The sequence below is a fragment of the Rhinolophus sinicus genome, linkage group LG06 (assembly GCF_036562045.2).
Source record: "Rhinolophus sinicus isolate RSC01 linkage group LG06, ASM3656204v1, whole genome shotgun sequence".
NCBI classification, from domain to species: domain Eukaryota; kingdom Metazoa; phylum Chordata; class Mammalia; order Chiroptera; family Rhinolophidae; genus Rhinolophus; species Rhinolophus sinicus.
This window is the reverse complement of record NC_133756.1, coordinates 29,598,858-29,624,375: the sequence shown is the minus strand read 5'-3', so window position 1 is coordinate 29,624,375 and position 25,518 is coordinate 29,598,858. Positions and strand designations below refer to the sequence as shown.

Here is a 25,518-nt window from a genome sequence, read left to right as displayed (position 1 = left end):
TTAGAGAAACAGGATTAAACCTTTACTTAAAAAGTACACATTTGTTCAGTATGAAAGATATCCCACTACAGAACTTTTAGTATAGAAAGTTAGTAAGAAGAGATGGAGGGAAAAAAACCCGCCGATTTTTCACTTAGTCATAAACTCTTTGGTCTTCTCTTGTTATAGGCCCTTTCCTTCATCTAAACTTTCACCATTAGAAATAAAGTTGTAATGCCTAGCTTTGTGATAGAGTCCACAAGTAGTATTCATAGCAGCTTTCCAGAAAGTCTCTAGGATAACTGGGAGGTCATTATATCATAACAAGAGCACAGATTCTGAAATCGGACAAATATCACCTTTATTCCAACTCAGTAAGGTCAACATGCTTACTAGCATCTTTGAGCCTAGTTCGTTATCTGCGAACCCAAATGCTACCAGGACTAACGGAGATAACGTTTGTAAAGTGTTTATCAAATCGCCGGGCGCCACTAGCACTTTGCGGACAGAAAAGCCACGGCAGGGTTAGCTCGGGAGTGAGCAGTGAATGGAAGGTAGCTGATTCTCCAAGAGAGCCATGTCCTTTTTCCGGTCTAGAAGATCAACCAAAGCTCTCTCCGCTGATTCCACCCCCTACAGAAACTGCGTTCGGCAGATGCACTGTCCCTTTAAGAGACTCCCTCCCCCGCCCTCCTCCCGCCCTTGCCTAGGCGAAGGCGGAACCGGAAGTCGTGGGGGACGTGCCGGTCCCCAGCATGGCGGCCGCCTGGCCCTCCCGGCCGGCTGTTTCCGAGGCCGTGGCTGCCCAACTCCTAGGTGTCCTGTGGTTCATGTCAGTAAGCACGGGACCTTGGGGAGCTGCCGCCGCCGGGGGCGAGGAGATGCTTAAGTGCGAGGACCTCAAAGTAGGACAATATCCTCTGTGAGGAGCACTTCCGTAGGGGCGAGGTAGAGTTGGGGTCGCGAGTGGGTCGCGGCCCTCAACGCGGGCTGGAGTTGTATTGCAGGGAACGGTGACTTGTGGCTTCTAATGATCGAGGAGCCCTGGGAGATGAAGAGAGATGTGGGTGGGAAGAATAAAGGCCACCCTGTGTGATTTCCTTGGGACTTTATGATTGTGGGCACTTCCTCTTCTGATTCACCTGCATTTTTACTGGCGGGTGTTTTTGCTCAACAACACATACGATCCTCAAGTATGCAAGGTCCTAATCTAGGCACTAGTAATAAAAAGATTGACAGGCTCTACTCTGGAAGTTTGCCAACTTGGGGTGAGACAAATAAGTTAATGATATAGCCCGTATACATTGCCCATTTATCATTAACTTTACATGTATTACTTTATATCATTCTTAAACATCGTGAGCCGCCAGACTGTCAGGGGGCAAATTCCTGTAACCGGGAGCAAATTGTTTGAACTCTATTTTATCATGAATAAAAATATAGATAACAATGTAACCAAGTTGAATGACTGTTGTGATAAATTAGTACTACAGGTAAATCACTTAAAATAATGCCTGTCACATACCGGTAGTGTCTATATACAGGGAATGCCAGAAAAATGTATACAAGTGGACACTTTGGTCAACGTTGCTCAAGCAGTAGTTCCCCATAATCAGAAGTGTCTGCACACTCATGGTAACCACTTTGAGCACCTCCTGTAATTGCAGAAGTCAAGCATGACTTGTATTCATCTTTTGTTATCAGTATGTATTGAGTATTACAATTTTAATAGCTTTATCCTATCTTAAAATGTGTATATATTTTTTGGCACCCTCTTTATATTAGCTGTTTATTTACAGAAGAGAAAACAGGCTGAAGAGATTAAGTGGATCTGTTCATTGTAACAGTTCTAATACTCAGAAGAACAATATGAAATGGGATTTACAGTCAAACTAGCTAGTTTTGTACAAAATTAGATAGTTTTATACAAATTGTACAACGGAAAAATTAGTAACAAGTCAGAGATATAAGATTCTAATGGAAGAAAAATTTTAAATTAAGATAATTCTATCCTATAGTGTCTTTGTGTGAGTTGGGGAGAGACAGCCGTTATTTGATTTTTACCAGATAGCTCTAATTTGCTGAATACCATTTTGCTTGGAGTTTGAGAGACATTGACCTAGTAGGTTGATTTATTTTTTTGGCAAAAATGTCAGGGTGGTTCTCTCTAAGAAAATAACTGGGCAGTATGAAGAGTTGTGCTTTTTGAAACCTAGAGAAAAGTGGCTGAGCATATAGAACTATGAGGTGATGACAACTGGAAAATGTCTGATACTCCTGGCATAAAAATGAAGTTTTCAATAGTGATTCAAAAACCTTCAACAGGTGTTGGACTATCTCCAGAGACATCTTATGGATACCTTACTTTCCCCATTTTAGTGTCAGTAAAGTATTTAGGAAACAGAAAAGCACCCCAAACATTTTGAACATCTGTAAGAGGATAATTATTATATCTGTTTCCAAAAGCTTAAATTCCTGTTGGGGAGACCATGTAAACTCATCTAAAACACAATGCAGTTTGATGGAAAGTGCCATAGGCTTGGAATCAGGAAACCTGATTTTACTACCTATCACTTATATGACTTTGAATAAGTCATTCAAGCTTTGAGCCTCAGTTTATGTTCCTGAAATGTGTGAATAATAGTCTCTACCTCACAGGGTTAGTTGTATTACTTGTATATATTTGCATATGGCAAATATATTTGTGTATGGCAATATTTGGGGCCCATAAATTAGTTCATCAAATCTCTGGAAACTGATTTTTTTAAAAATCTTCAAGCTCACTTAAAATAATTTGGTAAAGATTTTAATTTTCTTTGTGCTTTGTGCTTATACCCTTACTGATGTTCTTTAAAGATGGCATCCTCTGCTAGAGCTTTTAGTATAAATTAAATTAATATACTTTTCCTGTAATTAATTAATGTTCAGGTATTATTTAGTCCCATTGAAAGTATGTTTGTGCTTGTGCTTTTTCACTTGGATAAACTAACACTTCTCTTTACATGTGAATATGAACATGAGTATATGATATGAGATATTAAAGAGAAGATGATAATGGTTTGTGTTGGAATGTAGTTCATTTTTCCTTAACATTTCTTACATATATTTGTAAAGATCCAAAAATAAATGATGCTACACAAGAACCAGTTAACTGTACAAACTACACAGCTGATGGTAAGACTTCCAGAAACATATCCTTAAAAATGGTTTTTAAAACATTATTTCATAGATAAGTGTATGGTCATTAAAAGTAAATCATTAATGTGTTTTTTAAGTTACATTATCATTCAGTTTCCAGAACAAGTTAAAATTGGAGAACTGGCTAGGGGATTTAAAAAAGAATCTTATTCTCTTTAATTACATAAACTTGGAAGTTTTATATTTTTATTACATTTTTCAACCTTTGGAATCAGTTTATATAGCTTTCTTGACGCCCTTTATTTACCAAGCTATATTATGCAAAGATGCTTCTTTAGTTAGATTTTTAATTACTTAAAAATGGTTATCTCAAAAAACCATTTTTCTAGACTGCAGGATTCTTTACTGAGACTATTAGTCCAGTAAGGTACAGTGAGCTGCTTTATCATCCACGTTATGCACTTGTAAAATATACTTGGGTACATCCTAAGTCTGAAAATAGTATGGTAAGGATTTTAAGTATGCATCAGTATTTTCTTTTTTTTTTGTATCAGTATTTTCTTAGAATGTTTTGATGATGGATAACAAACCCTTAGCCTAATGATTTTGGGGAGCTTATATCACTCTAAAATATGTGTAATGCCAGATAAAAATTAATAAATTGTTTTGTTTAGTCTTCTAAAAGGGCATATGTTGGAAGCAAGGCAGATGGATGTATATTGGAGCTATTTAATAGCATTCTTATTTGGCATGGTACATAATAAAGGCAATTATATAGTATTGTTTTGAGAAAAGAGCACCTATTGAATATATGTTGATTGTTTTATGTATTAGACATGACATAAGCTGATAATTGATGTTTTCTTTATAAATAAAAGCTATAAAACAGATTCATTATGTAAATGAGTTTAAAGGAATTATTTTTGTTACAGCAAATAGCTTTTTCAAAAGTATCAAATAATTGACCTCTTGATTATGAGTTTGTATATATTTTTAAAAGCAGATCTCCTTTTATCTTTTTATATCTTTATATTTTCTCACAGTTAACCCAATTCTAGTCAGCAGAGATATTTGAAAGGAAGTTGTGTTCTACTTTTATAATTGATGTTTTTATACTACTGGAAAGTAGTGAAATTTTAAACCATATAAACAGTAATAGGTTATATGCATATATGACTTGTATAGTAGACATTGCTTAACATGTATACATTTATTTAATTTAGATGTGTTAAACTTAAAGAAACTGCAAGAAATTCCCTCCTTTTTAAATTTATAAGTATACTCTGATTTGCCTGTTTTATATATTTGCCTGTCTTTTATATTGTGCTTTTGGAATAGAGAATAGAATTTATGCACATTAAGAAGAGTCAACTTTCAAATATTCAACCACTTATATGAAAGATGCTGGAAATCTGTGAATACTGTTGTGACTCAGGTATCTAACTTTAAACTAGGAAGCAGGCAGCCAGTTACCTCAAAAAACCATTTTTCTAGACTGCAGGATTCTTTACAGTTATTAGAATATGTAAGGAAATTATATAATTAACAAGAAGAGCTCTGACCTCCAAAAAGAGCTTTGCCCTCCAGTTAGGTGTCTCTTGTATAAAATAAGATTGAATCCACTTAAACAGTTAAGGTAAATAAGTTTATAAACATACACAGAATCAAAGTATGAAGAAGTTGGAGGTATTGAGATACCGCCATGGCCTATCGGGTAAGTACTCAAAGATGATGTGAGTGGAGAGCTACAGGAAGGTAAAAGGAAGGCTTTCTATATGAGGGAATGATACGATTATTTATTTGGAGAGAATAAACCAAGTGCCTAATTGAGAACATATGGAAAATGTTGTAGATTAATAAATGACTTTAAATCATTATCATGATTTTAAAAAGAAAAAGTTTGGGAGACATGTCAGTCGCAGGGCTTCTGCATGCGGAGGTACAATTTGTGCATGAGCCAAAGGTGTCCAGCCGAGAGCTGGGGTAGGTTCTGCCATCCCAGCCCAACACTCGAGGCTGTGTCTGTCCACAGCAAGTCGGTTTTTTGTTTGTTTGTTTGTTTTTAATTGCTCTTTTAAAACAAAGGCTAATGGAGTGACCATTGTGAATCACTTCTAAGTCCTGATCACAGAGGTCTTCAAAATGACCCTTGAAACATGGTTTCCTTTTCTTAAACTACTTTCTGGTGAGGATGAATGAGAGGAATGTCTTACAAAGAGGGAAGTTTGGGGATAGACAGTAGGTAGGAATTGGGATCAAAGGCAAAGGAAATTCAGCTATGACAATAAATTGAAGTATCTTAAAATAGTTCCGTTATCCCAATGCCGATTAACATGCAGATTTATTTGAGAGATTATTTGTAATAAACAATTTAATAGTTAAATTGATTAAATATTAAATAGTTCAAAACAATTAACTTAAAATTAATTTATATATTTAAAATTATTGAGAAGTTATTGATTGATTGATTGAGAAATTATTATAGGCTTCTGCTACATAGTAGAGATGATATATAAAAGAAGACAATCTCTGCCCTCAAGGAGTGTTCTGTCTAAATTTTATATATGTGTATATATATGCAGTGTTTTTAATTTTTTGATCAGTGAAATACAAAAGTATTTAGTCTTTATCTCCAAAAATTTTGCTGTGGTCCTTTGGCAGAAGACCTTTTTTAGTAAGTTTTTATTGAAATATATTTATAGAAAAGTACACATAAGTATCTCAATGAATTGTCACAAACTGGACACACGTGTGAATGCTTTCTAATCAAGAAACAACATTATCAACATGCCAAAAGCCCCCCTCATGCTCTTTTATAGTCACTACCCTACTGTTATCCTAACTTCTAACAGCATAATTTAGTTATGCCAGTAGTTGTGTTATTTTTGAACTTTTACTTGGAGGTAATTTCCAGCTTACAGAAAAGAACAAGAGTAGTACAAAGAACACCCATATACCCTTTACCCAGATTCACCAATTGTTAACACATCCTTTTTGCATTATCATTGTGTGCTCATGCATGCTCTCTGAATTTGTGTGTATGTGTGTGCATATATACTATATATATAAATACTTTTGTGTGTTTTTCCTAAGAAGAGATATTCTCCTAACATAACCACAGTTCAGTTGTAAACTTCAGTAAATTTAATATTACTGTACATACTTTATCATCCATATTCCAGTTTTATCAAATGACCCAGATAATGCCTTTATAGCATTTCCCCAGTACAGGATCCTGGATTTGCCTTTAGGTTTTGCTTTAGTCTTCTTTAAACTGGGAACTTTCTTTGTCTTTAATGTTTGTCTTTAATGTCTTTAATGTTTGACGACTACAGTCTCTTTTATTTTAACAAAATATTCTTCATTTGGGATTGTCTAATATTTCACTATGAGTAGATTTAGGTTATACATTCAAGGCTGGAAAATTACATCAGTGATGGGGTGTCCTCAGCATCTCACATGATACTATCTGTTTCTTGTTGGTGATGTTAATTGTTAAATGTTGATCACTCAGATTTTTCCACTGTATAGTTAATATTTTTCACTTTGCCATACTAATAAACAATCTTTAGGGAGACTCATTAAGACCATGCAAATATCCTATTCCTCATCAAAATTTCCCCCCAGACTTAGCATCCATGATGATTCTGGCCTGAACCTTTCTTTATTATGAAAGTTGCAAAATGATGATTTTCCAACTCCAGTACTCCCAGAGGAGAGCTGTCTTTTAATGTTGGAAATAGGAAGATAGGTTTGGATTTTGCCAACTTTATCTTTTGCTTTCACCCAAATTCTAGATCGGCACATTTAATTATCTGGTCATCATGCAATATAACCTGTTACAGAGATCATATCGAATGTGACCCTTTCATTTGACAGATCACGACTTAAGTCCAGACGCATGATGTTAGATGGAGTAGGTTCTCAGACCACCTACTTACTTCCTAAGTCAGTCCTTTTTACTGTTATGAAACTTTATTGGTTACTTTATTTCTGGTTTAGCTTGTTTGCATTTAAAAAACAGTGCTGCTTTTTATAATTGGGAAATACTGTGTCCTTGTTGGCTTAAATTGATGCCATCTAAATCCTAGACATTGGCCAGAGCCAAACTTTTTGCAAGAAAACTGCACATTGAATAGTTTTCAATGCTGTGGCAAGCTGTTTACTTTTGTCTATTAGTTAACATTTATTGGTAACTTCCTTAATCTCATCATATTGATGTATTTTGGTTTGTTCCTGAAATCAGTGTAAACATGGGATTATGGTGTAATGGAAAGAGTATTGATTAAGAGTAATGAGTGTTGGTCTACAACTTGTAGAATGTTACCTACTTATGACACTTGATGAACTCAATTTCTTGGAACCTCAGTTTTCATGTTTGTAAAATGAAAAAAAAAAAAAAAGAAAGAAAAAGGAACAGATTACTAGTTCTGCCTACTTCACAGGTTTTTTAAAATATGGGTCAGATGAAATCACTATAAAGTATATAATGGATAAACTCTAGGGTTGTAGGCTTTTTTTGAATTGATTTAATTTCACAAAACCTTCCATTAATTTTAAAGCCACTCACAATTTTATATTTATTTCTCACGTCAGGTTCATCCTCTTAGTCTTCTCAATGTTGAAGTTCTCTAGTTTCCTAGAGTGAAGAAGCTACCACTTGTACACTTTCTCTAACCAAGCACCATGCTTTACACACCATATGCTTTTAATTCATGTAAAATAGCATTACAAAGGTATTATCCCCATTGCACAGATTACAAAACAAGGTTGAGAGGTTTTGTAAGTTGCCCAAAGGACCATACATACTACGTAAGTGTTAGAGTTTGGACTTACACCCAGTTTTGTCCAGTTCTAAAGTTTGGTTCTTTAGAGTTCTCTATCAATTCAAACAAATCTGATCAGTCTCAGTGTTTCTCTTATGATTTTCTCATGTCATCTCTCTACATACTTAGAGCAGCAGCTCATCCTTTCTCACTAAAGTCATTTTCATCCCTTGAAATAATTAGCTCATACTTCTGTCAGACTTCTCTGGAATCTTTGTAGCAATGTGGTTTCCCCTTTACTCTGACACCTCTCTCTATTTGTATCTTTCCTGAAGTTCTATGGCTGTAGTGTTGGGCATTTTTCTCTTTCATCTGTCTCATTGACTACAAAATAGTTCATATTGAGTACAAATAATCTTAATAGTAGAAATGATAAAGTGTATCATTGAAAATACGAGAATTTTAACAATAGTGTCTAATTGAAAAATATAAAGGTATGATTTCTTAGTTTTTGATATTTTTATAGTGCATTTTTTACAATTCACCTGTAAATGTTTGATCTTCTAAAATTTTGTACAGGAACCTGTTGTTATCAGAAAACAATGCATTTCTATTAGGCAAGGTCTGCTGGGCAGTCGCCTCAACTGGAATCATAATTAGTGTTTTGTATTGCAGCTGTCTCTTTAAGATCTGAATTTAGATAGTCTTCAGGAAGATATAACAAGAATTTAAGACAAGAAAGTGACAGCTTCAAACTGAGCAAGTGCAAGGTAACATTTAGAAAAAAAATGTCCAAAAACTAATAGTTTTATGGCAGTTATTCAATCCAGAACTTAATACTTTGAGGACTTGAAAAATAATTTAAAGGTGCTTTTTCAGGAAAAACTTGTGTTTATCTACAGATAATCTTGCAGATCACTTCTTTATGGATGTGGAATGGTCCTCATCAAGGCAAAAATTTTAACTTTTTGAACCAGGTATCTTTTTTACTTACATGCCTGATGCCTAAACTCTTGGTATTCAAACTGTAGTGCATGTACTCCTAGGGATAGACAGAGCTTTCCAAGAGGTAAACAGGTATAGATATTGAATTAGTTTCCTAGGGCTGTTTGCAACAGAGTGTTACAAACTGGATGGCCTAAAGCAACAGACACTGTCTTGTTCTGGAGGCTGGAAGTCTGAAATCAAGCTGTCTGCAGGCCCATGTTCCCTCCCAAACTGGGTAGAATTTTTCCTTTCCTCTTCTGAGCTGTTGGTCGTAGCTCACAATCCTTGGCATTGCCTGGCTTGTAACCACATCAGGTCATTCTCTGCCTTCTCTTTTCATGTGGCATTCTCCCTGTTTGTCTTTATATCATCTTTTCCATGCACACCTGCGCGTGGTTTGTGTGTGTGTGTGTGTGTATGTATTTCCCCTTTTTTAGAAGGACACCAATCTTACTGGATTAGGGCCCACCCTAATGACCTCTTCCTAACTTGGCTAAATCTGCAAGGATCTTATTTCCAAATAGGGTCACATTCTGTCTGAGGTTCTGAGGGTTATGACTTCAGCATCTCTGTGTGGGTGACATAGTTCAGCTCACAACAGATGTCTTTAAAAAAATCAGTTTATGGATCATCAGCTTTTATATGTGTACTTTTCCCTAAAATTGATGTAAAATTTCTGCCTTTTAAAGAAGAGCTCTTTTGTATCTATTCTCTTGGATCATGATAGCCATCAAATTGCTGTGGTGTTTAGATTCTATTTTAAAGAGTGCTGTAACATTAAAATTTTAATGACAGTATTACAATTTGCTGGAAATTATATTTTTTCCCAACTATTTAAACCTATAATAAAAAATTTTAGGTGTCAACTTAAGAATGTGTGAGGGAGTACATAGTTAAAAAAAATTATTTTAGGGAGTATATGAGCAAATTTTATTTATTTATTTATTTATTTATTTATTTATTTATTTATATTAGTTTCAGGTGCACAAAACAATGTAATAGGTAGACATTTATACCCCTCACAAAGTGATAACCTTCCCCAACTTGCTACCCCTCTGACATCGTATATACTTATTACAATCCCATTGACTCTATTCCCTATGCTGTACTCCACATCCTCTATGAATATATTAAAATATAGTCGACATTCAATATTATTCAGCTTCAGGTGTACAGTGCAGTGGTCAAGCATCTACACCGTCCATGAACTGGTCTCCCTAATAAGGAGCAAAATTTTTTTGAAGCCCACTGATGTTGAGCAGGGTTTCTCAACCTCCTTGCTGTTAATGTTTTCGACTGGATGGTTTTTGTTGTAAGGAGGCTGTCTTGCACATTGTAGGATGGTTAGGAGCATCCCTTCCCTCTGCTTACTAGATGCCAGTAGCAGCTCCCCAGTTGTGACAACCAAAAATGTTTCCAGACATTCCCAGGTTCCCCTGGGGAGAAACTGCCCCAAGTTATTGAAATAGAGCACACTGATTTCCTTTCAGTTAGTAACAAAATATATACTAGCATTTCAGACATTTGCTAATCTCAATTTTGAGTTGTCTACAATATAGTTTTAGTCAAAATTACGACCTAAGATGGCAGATTTTGAAGAGAGAAAAAAACGTAAGGGACATGATAAGTCATTCAAACAAGTCAATAAATTTTATCCTTTTGTATCAAAGGTGGCCAAACAGCTACATAGAAATCGAGTTAATTTTTGCCCCATCTCTGTAGATCTTCACATTATAAGCCCTTGCTTATATCTGGAGTCAGTGTAAGAAATGGCTACATGGACAACCTTTATTGTTTTGTAAAAGTTTTTATTGAGGACCTTTTCTGTTACCTTCTGTTTCCCTTGTGTCATGAACCAAACCTAGTTCCCAGCAATTTAGGGGTGAGTTGGTATGCTTTCTTTCAGTTTTTATCACAATATCTCTGTAAAGCGTTTTTGCCTTAACTACCAGGAAGTGCAGAGTGCAGAGCGCAGAGCTAAATTTTGGCTCAATTACAGTATCTTCCCTTAGTTGTTGCCTAGTATAATTATTAACTCTCCCATTTTCCTTCATTTTATTAGTCTTTTTTCTTATTTAAATGGTTTTCAGTTGTTTTGAATCTGTGCTTTTTAGTGTAAGCACCTCCTTGTTTTGGGCATTTAAATACCATCAATGAAAGTTATGGAATAATTGGAAATTTAAGTGCAATAAATAATAAAATATTTATGGAGTGATGTAGTTTGAACTATTAATAACCCAACAGAGTACAAAGTCATTATAGGGTTTCTTTTTTCTGGCATCATTTTGTCAATGTACTCCTCTAGCCTAAAAAAGGACAATGATTTGTTGGAAATCTCAAGAAGATAATTATAAAGTAGACAAAATAAATACCATTTTCTTTTCATAATAAAACTCTGGGGTCAGTTTGTATTTTAGATGATTATACGAAGTTCCGTTTTTCATTTCCCCCCCAAAATTATTGATGCCAAACTTAGAGATAAGCCATTACTGAAACTAGCCCAACAACATTAAGGACTTTTAGTCAGAAATGTTGGAGGAAAAGGCACTAACATTTATTGAATACCTACTGTAAGCTGTGCCTTGTGCCAGGTACTTTATGTCCTATTTAATCCCCACAATGGTCCTAAGACGTGGGTGATCTTAGTGCTGTTTTTATCTACACGGAACCCAAGGTTCTGAAAGAGGCAATGCACAGACAGGTCATTTTCATTCCAAAGTTCTTGCTCTACGCGATGAGGCTATAAAGACTTCAGGACAGTGCCTGCCTAGCACATAGTAAGCTCTGTGTTACTTCCTCTTACTGCAGGGCTGCCAAACTGCGGCCAGCAATCCATTGGTAATTGGCCCGCAGCAAATTCCAAAAATATATTTAGTTTACTTAAATAAACCAGGTGAGGCAATACTTACTTCACCTCAAGTGAGTGGCCCGGCTCTTTGTGTCTTTTACTGGATATGGCCCTTGCTAAAAAACGTTGAAAAAGTTTGGACACTTCTGTCTTACTGTGTCATCTAGGGTATGAGTAAAGATAAAAATTGCTAAATGCTAAAATAATACACTACATCAAATTCTAGTTGGAATAGAGAAACAAATAGCATTTAGATTAATAAAAAGAATCTATTTAGAATAGGTACAAAGAACCTCAGTTTATGGCAGCCATTATCAATGAGAGTTGATATAAACTGAAAATATAAAATCAGATTATGTTAAACTTAATGATTACCCAATTACCCAGCAAGTTACCAACAAAAATTCTAGAAGTATTCTTTATCCCAGAGATGAAGTAAGTAATGGGCAGTAATATTTTGCATTTCTTCCCATGTTTCCTTTGTTAGAAGCAGCAGATTGAACTAAATGGGTCATGCATCTAATCCACTGTGACAATTCGTATATGCTTGTGTTGAGACCACTATATCATGTGATCTTTGTCTTGTATGTGTGTGAGTGTGTGTGTGTTTGTATGTATAAAATGGAGTTTTTCCTATCTAAATTAGTCTCATGTCAGAGGTTATAATGGGAGGTGGTTTGTTATATATTTTCTTGTGTTCTTTGCTAGTCTTAAAAATATATGATTACATACCTTCCCTACAGACAAAAATAATGGTTTCTTGCCTTTTTGTGCCTTTAGTTGAATGTTTTCCAGCACCCAACATAACTTGCAAGGATTTGCATGGCAATGAAACACATTTTACTGGAAAGGAACTTGGTTTTCGCAAGCCCATATCTTGCCGAAATGTGTAAGTACATTACTGAAGCTAAATTTTCAGATTACTTACCTGTTGTTTTATCTTGATTGCATGGAGTGAAGAGATCAAGAGTTAACGTAAGGCGAAAATCTGCACTAGTATAACTCATCTTTTTGCTTCTGTCAGAAAACCTAAGTGTGCATATTATTTTATAAATGCAATTTACCAACCAAGTAAAGCTCAGCAGTCACTAAGTTGGATAAGTAAAGACTATGAAGGGCCTCACAGCCTATCAATTCAGCCTATCAATTCAGTCACTAGGTCAGTTTATGTGACCTAGTGAGTTATGAAAAAATTCTGATTTCAGAATTGGGGATTTCTAGTGTGCAAAATAAGGGATTGTGTACCTATAGTATTAAAAGAATGCTAACTATTAAATCATTTGCATATTAAGAGCATTTAGAAACTTGGTTTCATTCTTTGTAATAGATGTGGATGATGAATGATAATGTAAAACAATTCAGAAGTTATTTGGGGATATTAAGACAAATGGCTTTATTTTGTTAGGAATGTTCTTTGTTTAAAGGACTTTTAAGTTCACTTTTAATTTTGCTACAGTAAACTTAACATTTTATGCTTATATTTCTGCTTTGTACTAAAAGCATGAGTTAGTTTTACCCACTTCTATTAACTGCTGACACTGTATTTTTACCTTTTAGCTATACATAGTTACATTTTGTTTGATGGCACATATTTGAAGCTATATCAAGAAATAACCACTGTTTGGCTGTTTTCTACAAATTGTATTAGAATTTTTAGAAATTACTTTTTAGAGTATTTTTTTTCCTTTGACCTTAAGGAAAATGAGGAGCCTCCGATTCTATCTTGCTGTGTAATCCCAATCCAATCACTTAAGCTTTTTGGGTTCCAACATTTCTCATTAGTAAAGTAAAAATTGTTAAAAGGAATTATTTCTAAAGTACTTAGATGTGGTTTAGTCAACTTTAAAATTTTTAGATTGATATTTCTATCTTAAACATTCCAAATGACAAGTAATTTACTAACTGCTGGTCTAAGACATTATAGGTTATAATGCAACAACTGAGAAAATCATCTGTTTAAGAACAGCTATCCACTCATGTTAGACCTTACAGGTTCATATTACCTGTAACGTTAACATCACAATGATCTGTTAATTAATTTCCAAGTTAACTCTGATTTTTCTTTTCAGTGTCTCTGGGTAGATTAGCCTCAATGTGACTGAACTGCTCTAATTATGCTCACAAGACACTGTGGCCAATTTATTCCCACACTATAGTAAAATCTGCAATTCCAAAATAAAATTTGCTTGATGAACATTGAATCAAAACAAGAAGAGTTGAGTTAGATTGATGGATAATTCTAATAAGTCACAAAATTAAGATAACCGTACATCATTTTCCTTTCCTTTCCTTCAGTGCATGCCTATCAAAGAGCCAGCTCCTGGTCAGCTACTGAATAAAGACTCAGTGACAAATTCTTATTCCTTGAGTGTCCCTTTTCCAGTTTACATATTTTCCTTCTACTCCTGTACATATTCTTTTTCAAACTATGTAATAGTGATAGTACTCCATCTTAATATTGCAGATACAGCCCTTTATAATGTATCTTCCAACACCTGAAGTCTAGTAACCATGTCTGATTAATTACCAAGCCACACACCTATTTATATTGGCCATCTATATGGAGCAGGCTAACTGCTGTAACAAATGTCTTTAGAGTTCCAGTGGCCTGACACAATAGTTATTTCTCACTCATATCCTAGCCCAATTCGTGTTGGCTCAGAGGTCTGGATGAGGTAAAGGGAGTCATGGTTGCTCCATGCCGTCATGCAGGGGGCCTTGCTCCTTTCATCTTGTGGCTTTGCTTCCTCTAGCCCTTAAGAGTTCTTTCCATTCAGCCAGCAGATGAGAAAGAGGAAAGGGGTACCCCCTTGTAGGAGTGTTTTTATGGGCCAGACCTGGAAATAGCATACATCACTTCTGTCCTCATTTCATTGGCCAAAGCATATGGCTGGACTTAACTGCAAGGTGGGCTAGAATATGTAGGTTAGCTGTATGTCCATGAGAAAAAGAGAAATGGTCTGGGGAATAATTAGAAAATTTCTGCTATCTCATCAGTTTTCAGATTCTTTAATGTGACTTATTTATATAGATAATTGCTTTTTAAATTTCATTCCCCTTCTCAGCCAAGCTTTTTGAAATGCTTATTTCTCTAATACTTATTTTTTATGAATTTTTCTGTCTAATGCAGCATGGCTTTTGGCCATGGTGAAATTCACCAGTGATCTTTGTTGCTATATCAAATGGATATAGTCCGTACATTAATCTTACTGTGGCGTTTGCTTTCCCTTCTTTTACAATACTTTCTTTCCTTCTAGTATAAAACAGTATTTTCTTTCTTTTGGTTCCTATTCCTTTTCTTTTTCCTTAAGTCCTAATATCCCTTAGATTATATCCTTGGTCCTTTTCTCTTTTTCATTCATCCACCTTTTTGTCTTCTCTCACCATCTTTATATACATTGAGGTCCTAAACTGAAACTATCATCTTTTCCTTCAACCCATTTCCTCCTTTGTCTTAGTGAATAGCACCTGTTCTACCCAGCTTCTTAAGCAGAAACTTTGGAAAGTTTCCCACATTAAGTCTGGTTGCTTCTGCTGTCTTAATGTATCCCAGTTTTCTTTATCTTTCTAGTCCACGGCTACTGGCAACAGCTTATAGCTTGAGTTTCTACAAAACCTCCTAATTTATTTCTCTACTTTTAGACTGATGCCCCATTCTAATGTAGATGGGACACCACTCCCCTAGGCATAAAATCTGACATCCTTATAATATTAGATGCATGATATTATCTTTGGGCTGTTTATCGTTTCCCCAATACTCCAAAAATGTCCTAATTGTGAGTGCAATGCAAAAAACAGGATTGTAAGCAAGAGACTGACATCAGATTGACTTTAAAATGAAACTTCAGCTCTCTATTTCTTTATTCCCCTTTGCAGCAAAACTCCTCAAAAAAGTTATCTAATACTTCTTTTCTTTAATTTTTTTTTCTTTCCAATCTTTCTTAAGCCTGCTCTCTATTCTGTCTTTTGCCCTTGTGTTGTCATCAAAATTGTCCTTGCTGAGGTCATTGGTGATCTCCTTTTGGTTGTATTTAGTGGTAAATTCTCAGCCATTATCTTATGTTATCCATCAGTCATATTTGGCACAGTTGATCACTCTGTTTTCCTTGATACACTGTTTTCATCTGACTTCTAAGATACCACACTTTTCTAGTTATACTTCTTCCTCACTGTTAGCTCCTTCTCGGTCTCCGTTCTGCTTCCTGCTCGTCTTGATCTCTTCATATTAGAGTTATCTTCAGGGCTCAGTCTGCAAATCTTTTTTTGTCTATGTGTACTCACATGGTAATCTCATGGCTTCAAATACTTCCTATATACTTATAATTTCCTAATACATATCTCCAGCCCAGACTTCTCTCCGTAACTCCAGACTTGTAAATCCAGGTGTCTTTTGGACAATTCCACTTGGATGTCTGATAAACATCTCAAATTTACGTATCCTCAGCTGAAATCCTGATCATCCTTCCAAGGTCTAGTCCATCCTCAACTTTCCCCAATTCAGTTACTACTAGCTTCATCCTTCTAGTTACTTAAGATAAAATTCTTAACATTATCTTTACTCCTTTTTTTTCATATCCTAAATGTAATACACGAGGAAATCCAGTTGACTGTACTTCAGGATATGTCCAGAATCTGTTCACTTCTCACTATTTCCTTTGCTATTACTCCAGGTTGAGACACTGTTCTCACCTAGATTACTGCAATAGCCTTCAAACTCGTTTGTCCCTGGGCTAGTTTGAATTTGTTCAGCAAATTCATGCCTCTCAGTCCCTGTTAACTGGGAAGTGTATACTTCCCACTCCATTGATTTGTAGCTTGATCATGTGATTTGATTTGTTCTGTGTAATGTTAGCAGGTATGAAACAAGCAGAGGCTTAAATGTGCTCGTGGGGCTTAACTTTCATCTTGTATTTTGGCAATATGTCTTGAAAAGTACTTGCCCCTAGTAAATGCTGCAGCTTCAGCCTGGCCCTAGAAAAACTTAAGTGGAACTGATTTGAACTGAACCCGCAGCCTGGATTCAAATTCAGCCAAACTTCAGACTGAAGCAGCATCTTCCAGTTGAACCTAGCCTAAATTAGTGGAACCATAGCCGGTTGCAGTCTACAAGTGTGAGAATAATTGCTTATTGTTCTAAGCCACTGAATTTTGGGGTGGTTTGTCACACAATGTTATGGTGACAAATACTCCCCTACAGTTTATTTTCATCACAGCAGCTAGAGTGATTATTTTAAAATCTAAATCAGATCATATCATGCCTCTACTTAAAAACCTGTGGTGGTTTCCCCTATCTCTTGGAGTAAAAGCCAGGGTCTTTACAATAGTATTCAATGGTATGCATGATTTGCTCTCTTTGCCCCCTTTACCTGTCTGACCTCGTCTTCTACTATTCTTCCCTTCTCTCACTCCCTTCCTCCACTGGCCTCGTTAATAGACCTTACACATGTCAGGTATGCTGCCTTTGTAACAGCATTTTATTTATTTATTTTTATTTTGTGGTCTGGGACACTTCCCTCAGAGGCGTGACATGGCTAGCTCACCTCCCTAAGGTCTTGCTCAAATATCACCTTCTCAAGGAGCCCTACTGATATTATTTCATTTAAATGTCTCCTGTTTGTACCCCTAGCATTCTGGATTCTCTATACACCATGATCCAGTTCCTTTTTTTCATAGCATTTATGACTTTTTAATATAATATATGATTTACTTTTTAAAAATGTTTATTGCTTGCTGCCACTAGATTATAAGCTCTTTAAGGGCAGGGATCTTTTGTCTCTTTTGTTCACTAATATATCCCAATAGCCTAGAATAGTGCCTGGCATGCAGTAGTGACCCAAAAAGCATTCATTGAATGAATGAATGGATCAATGAACCAATTAACAAGTAATAATTAACAATTTTGTTTTCTAAAATGTTTGCATGTTGGAAATACGTGAATGTGACGCTCAGGTTCTAATTCTGTGCAGAAATGGCTATTCATACAAAGTGGCGGTTGCACTGTCTCTTTTTCTTGGATGGTTGGGAGCAGATCGGTTTTACCTTGGATACCCAGCCTTGGGTGAGTATGTTTCATTGAAAAAAAAATCCTTATGAAATATGTAGCTATTTTTTTGATTAAATCTCTACATACTATTAATAATTACAAGTTCCCTGTACATGGAGTTGAATAGTTAACATTCTTACATGAGTATAGAACTACAATTAGCTCTACAGTTAAAATCAGATAAGAAATAATGACTTTTCCTGTATTTTCTTCATGAAAACACAATCCAGATAGTGTAGGCACTAACTTAGGACCTGAGTGCATGGCTAGCGCTGGACACACAGTGGATGTTCAATAAATATTTTATGAATAAATGCATATCTCTCCCACTCCCTCCAAAAAAGGTTCCCTTCTGCCTGAACCTCTGTCCATGTTTCCTCAGGAATAGAAAGTCCTTTCAGGAGAAGGTGGGTTAGAACTATGATAACCAGCATAAACTGGTGTGGGGCCTGACCCTTAGCACCCTCCCGTACCTTTCTCCTCGCTGTAATCTTCACGTTTCCCTTAGTTACTAAAGCTTATTAAACTATTTACATTTGATGATAGCTTTTGTTTAAGCAGAACTTTCACATGCCTACCCTTATTTAAGACTTAACAACTCTTTGAGTTTATCATCCTCTTTAAATCTTCTTTAACAGGTTGGGAAATTGCCACGAGAGAGGTTAAGGGATGTACTGACTCTAGAGGCCTTCCTTTTTCTGTGACATACTTGTCGTTATCATCTTTGTTTTATTGATTGGGAAATTGTCATGGGATTAAGAGATTTACCCAAGGACACTCAGTTAGTGACCTGAATTTGAACCCATATTTCTGGCTCAAGAGAGCATGCTTTATTTACTGTAGTACTCTGTTCTGTCAGCCCTTCACTGAGCAAATTTAAAGTTTCTGAATGCTCTACTTTCCAGCTAGCAAAGCTAATCTTATTCTTTCCATGTTGTTACCCACCAGAGATCAAAGAGGAATTTTCACTGGGGTTGGTGGGAAGTGTGATTCTGACAGCCTTACTTGGAACTCCGTGTTACAAATTCATAAATAGAAGTCAAAGTTTAAAATACTATATACATGAATTTATTCAGTTAACAAACATTTATTCAATGTTTATTACCGGTTAAGTAAGTAAAGTTGAGTGCTCTGGAAATAATGGTGAAGATCAGAGTTCATATTGGTTAAAAAGAAAATAAACATAAAATATATATGATTGTAGGCCAGTGTATGATGTAGCACTATTACAGAACCATGACTAAGTGCTATGAGAGCATAGAAAGGGAACTGATTTTGTCCCCCTTGGGGTATGTGGAAGGACTTCTTAGATGAGGTGACATTTGAGCTAGGATTTGAAGGATAAACAAATTACAGAGATTTAGGGAATTATAGGGAACAGCTCCTGCAAAGGCACAGGGTATTAAAGAGCATGCATGCGTGTTGAGAGAATGGTGGATACATTAGCTTGTGGTGTAGACAGAACGATGGCAGGAGACAGCCTGCGGTCAGATTACAAAATGCTGTGAGTTTCTTCTTAGGGAGTTTGGACTTTACCTTTTAATATCAGAAGCCATAAATGTTTTCAAGCAGAGGATTCTCATAATCAGATTTATATTTCAGGAAGATAATACTGGAGGAGTTGTGGGAAGTGGCTTAGATTGGAGAAAGACTGGTGGGAGAGTAAGTTGAAAGGAGATTGATGCACTAGTCCTGGCCTGGGTGATAGTGTAACTGCACTTCATGCCATTTGTAATAGAACCATACCTTTCCACAACACAGCAGAAAACCATATAATATGCACAGAAGACCTCTGAGTGGTCAAAATAAAAGTCATTTAGTCTAACACTCTTTTTAGATAATGATGGATAGAAGGATGCATGGTCAGACAGAGAAAGTAGGTTCATAATGAGAAAGTAAAGTGACATGGTGATGGCTAGAATACATCCAAAGCCTGCTTTGGACTAAGGTCCTTGCATTTTATTATATGATCTCTTTAACAGGACAGGATCATATATATTTTTTGGAAAGATTTCTAACTTTTTTTAAAAGGTTAGAAGGGAAGGACAAACACTATTTTTTAGTATAGTTTGTTCTGTGATTGTAAGTATTTGCTTTGAGTGACTTTTTAGCTTTTTGTGATGTGTCACGTGAGCTGTCGTGTCCTATAGTTTAAGTTAATGTTTTTGACTTGACTGCAGTACATAATAATATGTTGATATGTGTATTCTGAAATTTTTTTCCTGCAAAATAAAACTCTGTGTAATAAAGCTGTGTATAAAACTGTGTAGAGTGGCTCTGGTTAGTGAATATTAGTTTCCTGCCAGGAGTTGCCTTTCTCTGGCCACTGCTCCTCCAATCTATTATTAGCTTCAAAGAGAAACCTGAAGTTTGAGTCTGAGATTCTATAAAGTTGCAAATGTAGTTTTTAATATTTAAGTTTATGATTCAGTGTAAAGTTTCTTTTTTAAAAATTTTAAATAACTTCCTTTATTATAACAGCAACCTTTGGATGTTCATGAATTCAACAGACGTTTTGACTATTGGCTTAGGCTACAGCTTTCTCAAGATTATTAAGTCGGTCACTTCTTTGTTCTACAGCTTCTGAATTTTTGTTGCTATTGTCTTATCTTTCACTCTCTTTCTACTGGGTTTGTGACTTTAAAATTCCATTTACCCTCTTTTAGTGGCATTTTGGAGTGAGAGGATTAAGTGGGCATGCCAGATTCATTATCTTTAACTGAAAATCCTCTTATCTCATTAAGCATTCAAATATTTTTATCTATATCTTACTTAAGCTATCTTCATGTTAAGGACTTTGATATGTTTTATCAACTAATCTAATCTGATACGTAAAATTACATGCTTGTAAACTTAAAAAATTGAAATGTTTTAAATTAAATTTTAATTTTCTGAGAATCCAAGGTTAAGGAATTTTGATATTTTCAATTAAAATGACTACTGCCATTAACAAAAAGTTCTTAACTGGATAATATAATGTTGATGCATTAAAAAACGTTATAGATAGAGCCTGAAATTCTGTTTTTCTTATAATCTTATTTAATCTTTCTTCATGGTTCTGAAAAGCAATGATTGTATTTATATATAGCTTTTTAAAATACTTCCTTGACCGTTTATGATCATTGGAATTTTATAAGAACAGAATAAATATGTAGATCATGCAGATATGAAACTTGCTTTTTAAAAAGTAATTTAGTGATACTTCATTGTATAAATTTTACTTCAGGATTAAATAAGAGAAATTTGTTGAAGGGGATGAGGTTGAATAAAATTGAGTAAGACCTCAAAATTCCTTTAAGAAAAATTTTCTTTCTAGATATTTCACATTTCTTTTTAGCCCACAGCTATACCTTTATTGTTGTTAAAGAACAAAAATTCAACCAAGTAAACTTGAAGATCTTGTTTTGTTTTTTAACAATCTATAGCTTTATTTCCTTTAATTGATTTATTCCTCAATAAACCAATGCCTCTTTAGCTGGAAGGCTTTTTTCCACTCAAAGCCTTGTTTTTATAACAATATTTTTTGTGTGTTTCTAACTCTGTGAACATTTGTGACTTTTTTATTTGTAATAACTAACATACTTTATTTTGCCTATCTGTAGTATTTGAAGATTATGGATTCGCAAAGATAATAGCTCTTTTGGAGCAGTTAATAGGAGAAATGCTCTTTTCATAGTGGTATTTTTTAAATGTAAATATTTTCTTATTATAAGAATAACAAAGTGTTGTATGTTTTTAAGCCCATATAAAAAAATCTGTGGTTATATTATTCCTTTTTTTTTCAAGTTTGAAGTTACCAGTTCGCACTGCTATGTAATAGCCACATATCATAGGACAAATAAATGGATTTGTAGGTTAAACTTTTCTAAGATTTAAAAGCTCTCCTTGGGGCTGGCCCGGTGGCTCAGGCGGTTAGAGCTCCGTGCTCCTAACTCCGAAGGCTGCCTGTTCGATTCCCACATGGGCCAGTGGGCTCTCAACCACAAGGTTGCCAGTTCAGTTCCTCGACTCCCGCAAGGGATGGTGGGCAGCGCCCCCTGCAACTAAAATTGAACACGGCACCTTGAGCTGAGCTGCCGCTGAGCTCCCCGGATGGCTCAGTTGGTTGGAGTGCATCCTTGCAACCACAAGGTTGCTGGTTCAATTCCTTGAGTCCCGCAAGGGATGGTGGGCTGTGCTCCCTGCAACTAGCAACGGCAACTGGACCTGGAGCTGAGCTGTGCCCTCCACAACTAAGATTGAAAGAACAACAACTGAACAGCACCCTCCACTACTGAGATTGAAAGGACAACAACTTGACTTGGAAAAAAAAAAAAAAAGCCTGGAAGTACACAGTGTTCCCCAATAAAGTCCTGTTCCCCTTCCCCAATAAAATCTTTAAAAAAAAAAAGCAAAAAAAAAAAAAAGCTCTCCTTTATAGGTATAGACACAAAAAGAATAATTACAACTAATAGCCAAATCATTATAGAACACTTGCGGCTTGGCAAACAGCAACTTCAATATGAAGTAATCTGTATTCTCTGTAACAGTTATGCAGATAGAAGAGTATTTGCAAGACTCAACCCATAATAAAACAAAAAATACCAAAAAAATTTTTAAAACCAAAAATTAATCTGTTTATTTTATATCAAAATAAATCTTTTTTTTTTAATTTGTGTTTTTAAAATGTAAAGTCCAAGTTATTGAAGTATAAAGTACACTCAAAGCATGAGGTTTACTAATGTTATCTGATAGCATAATCTTTTTGAAAGGATATACCTACAGTAGTAATGGTTCAGGATAAAAATGGATTTGTTTTTTTTAATGGATTCTTTTACTTGGAATTTTAAAACAATTTTTAAAATCTAAATCTGATACTCCTTTCCACAATAAGTTAGTAAATAGGGTTTGTACAAAGAAAACTAACATTTTCGTTATTGTAAAATGAAAAAAATCTACTTTTGGTAGTTCACAAACATCCTATCTTTTAAAAAAATCGGAATAATGAAATCCGTAAGAGTAAAGGTTTGTACTGGTTTCAATAAATGCTGTTTAGAATGTGCGTTACTTTCTTCAATTTGATCAGTTTTATTTATAAATAAGATCATTTACTATTGATATAGTTGTTCCTTCAGTGGTCAGATTGACTAGGCATGGGAATGAGACAGCCCTGACTCATGGAAGGACTGGGGAAGGCAGACAAATAAATATATAATAGATCATCCCGTGGGATATGTGCTACGCTGGAAGTTAAGGGCACGGTGCTGGGGAACATCTAGGGATAGCATTAAATTTATCCTGGGGCATTAGAGAAGACTTCCCAGAAGTTTTAGAAGACTGTCAGGGGTTAGCTAGGTGATTGGGAATAGTGTGTGTGTGTGTGGGGGGGGGGCAGGGGAGAAGGCAAGGCAGAGAACAGTGTAGCCCTATACACATAAATGCAGAGATAGATGAAGGAGATAACGAGAGCAGGGCCCATTAAGAGAACTGTGGGTTGTTTGGCTTTAATACAGGCAGAGGGAATTGCATGAGATAAGACTAGGTTAGATGATGCTACTCTAAACAATGGACTTATGTTGTTTAAATTCCTTGATTATAGTAGTAATTGTAGTAGTAATAGAAATAGTGGTTGCACAAGTAACAGCTGGGCTAACATTTATCAAATGCCTACCATGTACATGTGCCATGTACTATTCTAAGGTTTCATATTGTCTCATTACCTTTTTAAGTGTTCTTCCTATCTTATTTTCATAAAGTATTGTTATATTTGAAAGGTAAAATGAGTTTAAGGTAGCATTATGAGCAACTTCATTACTTATGTTATCCTTTACCTTAAATTTGTAGAAATAGACGGACCATAGTAAATATCACACATTTGGAGTGAGACAGGATATAAATCATTGTAATGATTTTAAACTTTCTAGTTTTTTTTAACAGTCAACTTAGTTCTTTAAATTGTTTTAAACAGCTTTATTGACATACAGTAAAGTGCACATATTTAAAATGTACAGTTTGTTAAGTTAGACGTGTATACAGCTGTGAAACGATCACCATAATCAAGATGGACAATGTTTGTCGCTCCCAAAAGTTTCCTCGTGCATTTGTAATCTCTGCCTCGTGGCTCCCCTTGTCCTGCTCTTTCCTAAGGAAGCACTCATCTGCCTTCTGTCACTATAGATTAGTTTGCAGGTTCCTTACATGCTTAAATATCATCTTGGATCTGTTCTATAGTTTCTTTAAATGCGTTACTCCAGGAGTAGGTAACATTTACCAAAGTTCCAAACACATATGTCCTCCTCTTATCTAATATTTTATCTGAACAGGAACCTCTCATATTCATTTTTCTGAAGCACCCTTAAGAAGGGGTTCACCAGAAAAATATCTAGATTTTAATGAACTCATTGTGTGTTTAGAGCATTGCCACATTACTTTGCCAACAAATAATCCTTCCATATTATTGTTTTAAATGGCTGCATAGTATTCTTTCCTATTAGATGTACCTGAATCGTTTGAGAGAATCCCTCCCTGTTAGACATTTAGATTGTTTCTAGGTTTTTGATAGTCATACAACAAATATTTGTCAAACTCTTACTGTCTGTCAGGTACTGATCAAGGAATTGACTAGAATAAGAAAGATAAGGACCCTGCCTTTAGGAATCTACCTGGCAGTGGAAGACAGAGAGTGAATGAGCAAACCAATGAATGAGGCCCCTATAGATTTGTAATCAGCACCATGAAGGAAATAAATAGGGGAGATAGGATCGAGCCCCTGGGCTGTGGGGGGCGTGGCATGCTGCTTTACACAGGCAGGTTAGGAAGACTTCTCTGAAGTAGCCTGAGAGATGAGCAGAGCTACAGGAAGACATCCGTTGGAAGAGGGCATGACAAAGACAAAGGCCTGACATGGTTATCTTTTCTTCATTGAGTACCAGGTAATTAGAGGCAAACTTTTTTGGGCCATTTCTCAATATTCTTTTTATAAAAAATTAAAGGAAGGGAAATTAATATTTCTAAATTTATACTAAAATGCCAAGTGAAGAGAGATACATTTCAGAAATACAATTGAGTGAGTAAATGGATATAATGTATTGAGTGAGTGAATAAAGTTCCTTGGGCAACTATAATAAAATGCAACTAATTAAAAAATAATTAAAGGAGTTGTTATATAAACTAATGGGTAAAAAGCTAGGGGTCTTTAGGAAACAGAAAAGCTGAGAAAATTTATTCATTCGTTCAACAACTATTAAGCATCTACCATGTGCCAGGCAATGTCGAAGCTACGAAGGACACAGGAGGAAATAGAGCAGATAAAAGACCCTTCACTAACAGGGCTTCCATGAGACAGTTAAATACAAAATAGTAAGTAGAAAGTAAGTTTTGAAGAAAACTAAAAGCATAATTTTATATAATCTCTATAGTTGAATAGTTTTTAAGTTACTTCCAACACGTGTTATCCCTGTACTTACAACATTATTCTTAGTATTACAGCATACGAGTATGTGTAATACTAAGAGGGGAAATAAAATCATCTAAGGTACCTACGTATTTCAATCTTATTTGTGTATTTCCAAATTGTGTGCAGGAGGTGATCTCATCCATTCTTGTGATTTTAGCTGGCATCTATTTGTAGTTGATACTTAGAACTACCCTTTCATGAAGAGTCTTGTTTCATACCATTTTTATATCTCAAATGGGATGTCTGGAAAGCAACTCAAGTTTAAAAATAGAAGAGATTACTCATCCTACCCCTACCCCCAATCTGCCTCTTCTAATTTCAT

The 25,518-nt window shown here is 35.4% G+C and overlaps 1 protein-coding gene across 2 annotated transcripts in view; it reads left to right on the top strand.

Annotated features, from left to right (window-relative positions):
• Positions 1-694: 694 nt before the first annotated feature.
• The window catches only part of TM2D1 (TM2 domain containing 1), a 38,260-nt gene continuing 13,436 nt past the window's right edge, over positions 695-25,518 (top strand). For both annotated transcript variants that reach the window (XR_012497246.1, XM_074334812.1), the window contains exons 1-4: positions 695-896; positions 3,084-3,153; positions 12,499-12,607; positions 17,685-17,776. Coding sequence is in view for 1 of the 2 variants with exons in the window: in XM_074334812.1 (XP_074190913.1) it covers positions 735-896; positions 3,084-3,153; positions 12,499-12,607; positions 17,685-17,776 (433 nt within the window). In the remaining variant the exon portion in view is untranslated. The remainder of the gene's footprint in view (positions 897-3,083; positions 3,154-12,498; positions 12,608-17,684; positions 17,777-25,518) is intronic.